The sequence below is a fragment of the Aedes aegypti genome, chromosome 2, assembly GCF_002204515.2.
Source record: "Aedes aegypti strain LVP_AGWG chromosome 2, AaegL5.0 Primary Assembly, whole genome shotgun sequence".
Lineage (NCBI taxonomy): Eukaryota > Metazoa > Arthropoda > Insecta > Diptera > Culicidae > Aedes > Aedes aegypti.
This window is the reverse complement of record NC_035108.1, coordinates 16,490,986-16,496,985: the sequence shown is the minus strand read 5'-3', so window position 1 is coordinate 16,496,985 and position 6,000 is coordinate 16,490,986. Positions and strand designations below refer to the sequence as shown.

Below are 6,000 nucleotides of genomic sequence, written 5' to 3'. Positions count from 1 at the left end.
GATTTCATTAAGATGATCGAAAGTATTTATCATTTGATGACTCTCCATGGTATTAACTCCAATTCGTCAAAAATGTCGAATGTGACTGTTATGCAGTTATAGGCAGTATATGCTTTAAAAGCTTAAATCATCCTTTCTGTAATATAAAGCTTTCAAATCCAAAAACAATCAATTACACTCCGATCCACGGTGCCGTAAGGTGCGTCGACCTGAATGCAAACATCGAGTGTAAGTTATCTTCAGACATAGTTGATTAATCTTTATAGGGGAGGCTATTGTCTGGAGGCGCATTCGACGAATTCCGGACCCAAACTAAACATTAGCCCATTTAGCATGCTTCAGTTTTGATTGCCATAGCAGACAGGATGGTTATTAACGGTAAGGAGCATGATGCATCCAGTTACCGTTACGAGTACTTTGCAGCCGTTTCAGGTAGGCTTCGATCGAAGCTCTCATATTTTAAAATTTAATTACAATTATGCTCTTTACAGCCACGCTGTCTCTGGTTGCATCCGTATCGACAGCTGGGTGGTCGTCTCCGGCCATTCCAGCCCTGCTCAGTCCAGATTCGCACATAAAAATTACAGCATCTCAGGGATCATGGATTGTTTCGATACTCTCGATAGGAGGCTGCGCCGGGTCCATCGTTATGAGTCCGATGGTTGAACGTTGCGGACGAAAATATACGATGATCGTTTCGATGGTCCCGCTGATGATTGGTTGGATCATGGTGGTGTTTGCTTCAAGCGTTCCTACAATATACGTTGCACGTTTTCTTCATGGGATATCATATGGAGCTACTCTGTCCGCAGCTCCAATCTATCTGGGTGAAATATCATCAAAAAACATTCGTGGCACAACCGGCGTTCTCATTGCGGTTATGGCTAAGCTAGCGTTTCTGCTGCAATACAGCATTGGCCCTTACGTGAGCTTCCGATCATTGGCTTTGATAAATTTGAGCTTTCCAATTGTGTTTCTGCTAACGTTCTGTTGGATGCCTGAATCTCCGTACTATTATCTAACTCACGGAAATGAAGAAGCAGCGCTTGAAAGTTTACGATGGTTGAGAAGATCCGATTTTTACAGTGAAAGTTTTCTTCTTGAGTATCACCAAATGCGATTATTAGTTGAAAGGAATCGACTAAACCACGCGTCATTTAGAGATCTATTCATAAAGCGAAATAGGAAAAGTTTAGGAATTATTTTGTTGTTGTCGAGTAGTATGCAACTAACGGGAATTAATGCTATTCTTGGGTACGCACAAACTATTTTTTCAAAACTAGATATGAATTTTTCAGCAGCCGAATTGTCCATAACGTTGGGCGTCGTGCAGTTGATGGCTGTATCCATTCCAACATTTTTCGTAGACAAGGCTGGACGTCGACCAATGTTGCTTATGTCCGGTGTTGGCTCTTTGATTGGTTTGACTATCTGTAGTCTCTATTTTACATTGAACGCTATGGGCTATGTGCTCGATGCATTCAGCTGGATACCGTTCGTGGCCGTCCTAGGTTTCATAGTATCGTTTGCCATTGGTTTGGCAACCGTTCCGTTCGCCATATTGGGTGAAGTATTTCCCAAAAACATCAAAGCAAATGCTAATGCTGTATTTTCTGTGATTACTTCACTAATAGTGTTTACAGTGTTGAAAATGTTTCAAGTCATATCGGACGGAGTAGGGACATACGTAGCCTTTTGGATTTTCGCTGCCAGTACTGCCGGCAACACTGTGATGATATACCTATTTGTTCCAGAAACGAAAGGAAAATCTTTTGATGAAATTCAAGAATTCATGGAGCATAATCCTATCAACGATCGAAAACGCATGACCACTTCATGTTAATTTAAAAATAAGATAAACAGTTGTATCAAAGATGAAATAAAGATGTTCCAGTGCTATACCGTGATGAATCAAAATCCGGACGGTACCAATATCCGGACACTCAATCAGTATTCATGAATTTAACGATGAAAATCCATAAAAATCTGGTTATATTTTCACAAATCCTTAGATTTAATCTTATTCTATCATTTAACGATTATCTGCAATCTAGTAGACTGTGTAAAAAATAATAAAAATGAAAACAAATACCGGGTACCCCCGTTCGTTTGACCACATTTAATCTGAACACTTTTTAATCTGTACCCCGCTAATTTGCACATCGTTCAGATTAAAAATGGTTCAAACGTCATTTAGCTCATGGAACGGAGTGAAGTGAGATGGAACGCTGTGGAACGGAACGCAGAATCAAAACAAAACAGTGAAAGAGGTAACCAGAAACACGTTTTTAGGGTGACTAGATGTTTAAATTAAAAATGAACCCCGATGGTTTGCATGAGGTACCGTTCAAATTAGCGGGGGTGCACGGTACGGTACTTGAGTTTGGCACTTTTCCTGCAAAGTGCAAATTTTAGCTGTGCAGTTTTCGACTGACTTACCGGTATTGGATCATTTGCAAAAGTGTGGACAAATGTTAGTTTTTCTACTTGTTTTGTTGAAAATTGTCAATGTGATAGTAGATTGTAGAGTTAAGTGGGCGATAGTAGTGATTTAATGTGTAAGAGCAACAAGATGCTGTCTGGTTTTGTGAGCCAGTAGTTTTTTAACCGGACATCGAATTATATTGTCATTTATCTGCAGTGCCAACGAATCTTTATCAAGCATTTTTGTGGAAGCTTGGAAGTTTAAGTTGAAAATATATATAAACAGTGATAAGCACAGAAAAACCGATAAAAACCATATTCATTTCAGTAGCTTAACAATACAGTTTTCGAATCAAATCGCAAGCATGGAATTGAGGTAGAAAGTCAAATTACATATAAAGTTGTTTTTTTATAGTATAAAGCATGTGCTACGTTCTCCGAAAAATCATTTTCTATAGTATACAAGCTGATTTTAATGTGTTCTGTATACTTGTTTTTAATTATGAATCGTGGTTTACGGCTAACCAGCCGAGTGGAAGTTTAACAACTACCGAAAAGCTAAACATTACATATAATTTGCAATTGGATTAGATGGACAAATTGATGTGAAGATTTGCGAAAAAGTTACACGTCTTCTCAGTGACTCGTTGGATTGTACATTGAATGTACAACTCGTGCTGAAAAAATTACCATGTTGCAATTTATTGCAATAGAATAGTTATTTATATTCTTTAATCGCAGTATGAAGTTTTTTTTAGTTAATTATACAGGTTTTAAACCACCTCTCTGCAGTATGAAGTTGAAAATGAGGCTCGCTGTAGAAAATTTCTTAAGCAACCGGGGATGAACCAGCCTCGGGCTGAATTTCCCCATAATAAAGAGCCAATCAATCAATTCTTGAGCAATTCTGCTAAAGATATTTTTACTTTTCTTGAGCTGAACAGCATCTTCTTCTTGGACACTGGGACAAAGCCTGCTTCTCGGCTTAGTGTTCAATGACCACTTCCACAGTAATTGACAGCAGGCATTCTATTTCCCTAGTTGAGGAATGGATGAAGTCTAGGAAACTAGGACTGGCCCGTCACAAGACTGAGGTGGTGGTGGTCAACCTAGGGATGGGACAGCTTTTGCTTTTGAGCAAGCTTTTAAACCACTGTGATGCAGCCCAGCAGCTGCTTTGGCAGTCAGTCTCGGAAACCAAGACTGACGTGGTGTTATTATCGGACCCATACCGCATACCAGCCAACAACGGGAACTGGGTGGCGGATAGGTCTCAACAGTTAGCAGTTATAGGGACGACAGGACGATACCCAATCCAAGAAGTAGTCTCTAGCTCAAATGACGGTTTTGCAATAGCAAAAATCAACGGCGTGTTCTATTGCAGTTGTTACGCGCCCCTAAGGTGGTCGATTGAGGAATTTTCCCACATGGTTGACAGGATGATGGCCGAACTAGCTAATCGGCAGCCAGTAGTGATAGCTGGCGACTTTAATGCATGGGCAGTGGAGTGGGGTAGCCGCTGCACCAATCAAAGAGGCCAGCTATTGTTGGAATCCCTGGCCGCATTAAATGTAGAGCTGGCAAATGTGGGTACAGTGAGTACCTTCCGCAGAAATGGTGCAGAATCGATCATCGACGTGACGTTTTGTAGTCCTAACCTTTTAGGTACCATGAACTGGCGCGTTGATGACGGTTATACTCATAGCGATCATCAATCGATTCGCTATAGTATAATACCAGGCGGGCAGAAGGCAGCGCGATGTAACTCGACCCAAGCCCGAGGATGGAAAACAGCGCGCTTCGACGGCGAAGTATTCACTGAAGCCCTGAGGCGCGAACGAAACACTGGACCTAAACGGTGAAGAGCTAGTTGCTATGATATCACGAGCGTGTGATGCTTCCATGCCGAGAAAAGCCCCTCCTAGAGAGAACAGGCCGCCAGTGTATTGGTGGTGCGAATCAATTGCAAATCTTCGAGCAATCTGCCTTCGGGCTAGACGAAGAATGCAACGCGCACGCACAGAAGCACAAAGAGAGGAACGCGGTGCAGCATTCAGAGAGGCAAAGTTGGCTCTCAAAAAGGAAATCAAGAGTCGAAAACGGGCATGCTTTGAAAGTCTATGCGAGAGTGCCAATTCTAGTCCATGGGGTGACGCCTACAGAGTGGTAATGGCTAAGACCAAAGGAGCCATAGCGCCCCAAGAGAAATCGCCCGAGTTGCTGCGATCGATAATCGATGTACTTTTCCCGCACCATCCCATAAGCTCATGGCCCCCAGCGCCGTATGCGGCAGATGAAGGAGAAGAAGTGGCGAGAGTGACGAACGAAGAGCTGGCAGAAGTCGTGAAATCATTCGCGTCAAACAAGGCACCGGGACCCGATGGTATCCCGAATGTTGCCTTAAAAGCGGCAGTGAACACGGATCCGGACATGTACAGAACCACGATGCAACGCTGCATTGATCAAGGAATCTTCCCGGATGTATGGAAACGACAGAAATTGGTACTACTACCAAAGGCGGGGAAACCACCAGGTGACCCGTCGGCGTATAGACCTATCTGTCTAATAGATACGACGGGCAAGTTATTGGAGAGGTTGATTCTCAACAGACTAGTACCGTATACGGAGAGTGCGGACGGTCTGTCCAACAACCAGTTTGGATTCAGAAAAGGTAAATCTACTCTGGACGCCATCCAGTCGGTCGTTCAAACAGCTGAGGTGGCAATCGAGCATAAAAGGAGCGGCATCCGTTACTGCGCGGTTGTCACTCTGGATGTGAAGAATGCGTTCAACAGCGCAAGCTGGGAAGCAATAGCACACGCGCTTCACCGCCTCAAGGTACGGTGCAGTTGTGTAAGCTTCTAGAAAGCTATTTTGATGGTAGGATTCTACTGTATGACACAGAGGAGGGGCAGAAAAGCGTTCGAATTACCGCGGGAGTACCTCAAGGTTCAATCCTGGGCCCGCTGTTATGGAATGCGATGTACGATGACGTACTGAGGCTGCCCCTTCCGACGGGTGTTAAGATTGTTGGCTTCGCCGACGATATCACCCTAGTGGTCTATGGTGAATCGATGGAGGAAGTAGAGTTGACAGCAGCGCACTCTATTTCCCTGGTTGAGGAGTGAATGAAGTCTAGGAAACTAGGACTGGCCCGTCACAAGACTGAGGTGGTGGTGGTCAACAACCGCAGGTCCGAGCAACGGGCGCTTATCTCGGTAGGTGATTGCACCATAGAGTCCAAGCGATCCCTTAGGCATCTTGGGGTAATGATCGATGACAAGCTGAGCTTCGCTAGCCACGTTGAATATGCCTGTAAAAGGGCATCTACGGCTATAGCGGCGCTTTCGAGGATGATGTCTAACAGCTCTGCTGTAATTGCCAGCAAACGCAAGCTGCTGGCAAGCGTGGCGCTATCCATACTAAGGTATGGAGGACCAATCTGGTCAAAAGCGCTTAGAACGAACAGAAACCTAAAGCGGTTGGAAAGCACGTACAGGATAATGTGCTTAAGAGTAGCAAGTGCATACCGGACGGTATCTAAAGAGGCCGTGTGCATCATAGCCGGGATGACGC

General features: G+C 43.9%; 1 protein-coding gene across 1 annotated transcript; it reads left to right on the top strand.

Annotated features, from left to right (window-relative positions):
* The first annotated feature begins 365 nt into the window (after window positions 1–365).
* On the top strand, window positions 366–1,996 carry LOC5575743 (facilitated trehalose transporter Tret1). The gene is made up of 2 exons (XM_021844280.1): window positions 366–432; window positions 492–1,996. The coding sequence occupies exons 1-2, from the start codon at window positions 366–368 to the stop codon at window positions 1,841–1,843; spliced, it is 1,419 nt and encodes a 472-aa protein (XP_021699972.1). The 3' UTR covers window positions 1,844–1,996.
* Window positions 1,997–6,000: the final 4,004 nt, after the last annotated feature.

Excerpts from the sequence above, each read along its gene's own strand:
- LOC5575743 (XM_021844280.1), top strand. The coding sequence starts at position 366 with ATGGTTATTAACGGTAAGGAGCATGATGCATCCAGTTACCGTTACGAG. Across the intron at positions 433-491 it reads GTACTTTGCAGCCGTTTCAG|CCACGCTGTCTCTGGTTGCA; the intron begins GTAGGCTTCGAT and ends TGCTCTTTACAG.